The 481-nt window shown below is 70.1% G+C and overlaps 1 protein-coding gene across 1 annotated transcript in view; it reads right to left on the minus strand.

Annotated features, from left to right (window-relative positions):
* Ing1 (inhibitor of growth family, member 1) overlaps nt 1–481 on the minus strand; it is a 5,864-nt gene extending 5,383 nt beyond the window's left edge. The window contains exon 1 of the mRNA XM_013022900.1: nt 252–481. Coding sequence (XP_012878354.1) covers nt 252–387 — 136 coding nt within the window. The 5' untranslated portion in view covers nt 388–481. The remainder of the gene's footprint in view (nt 1–251) is intronic.

A 481-nucleotide genomic window follows, 5' to 3' on the forward strand; every position in this document is an offset into this window, starting at 1 on the left:
CCGCCGCGGCCGAGCCCCGCGCCCCCTCCCCCGCAGCACCCGCCTCGCCGCTCCACTACAAAGAGCGCTTTGCTCGCGCTCCTTCCTCCTCCGTGCCCCGGGCTCGGCGCACAGGACCGCGGGGGATCAAAGGCGATCCGGACCTTTTGTTCCTGCCCGCGACGAGGCCGTCCCGGCCCGCCGATCTCGCCGGGTCCGGGAGGACCGATGGACGGCCGCGGCCGCCCCCGCCCATCCATCACCCGCCGTACCTTGGTATTTCGCGTCGATCTCCCGCATCAGCGAGACGTTTCTCTGCAGGTCGAACGGCAGGGACTCGATGGAGTCCAGGTAGTCCTCCACATAGCTCACCAGGCGGATCTGCTCCCCGGTGGCAGGACTCAACATGGCTCAGCCCCGGGGTCCCCGGCGACTCGGCGCGGCTTTCCGTTTCCTCCGCCCCCCCCCGCCCCCCTCAAAACAGCCCTGCAAAATGCAAAGC

This window comes from Dipodomys ordii, unplaced genomic scaffold (genome assembly GCF_000151885.1).
Source record: "Dipodomys ordii isolate 6190 unplaced genomic scaffold, Dord_2.0 Scaffold64, whole genome shotgun sequence".
NCBI classification, from domain to species: Eukaryota; Metazoa; Chordata; class Mammalia; order Rodentia; family Heteromyidae; genus Dipodomys; species Dipodomys ordii.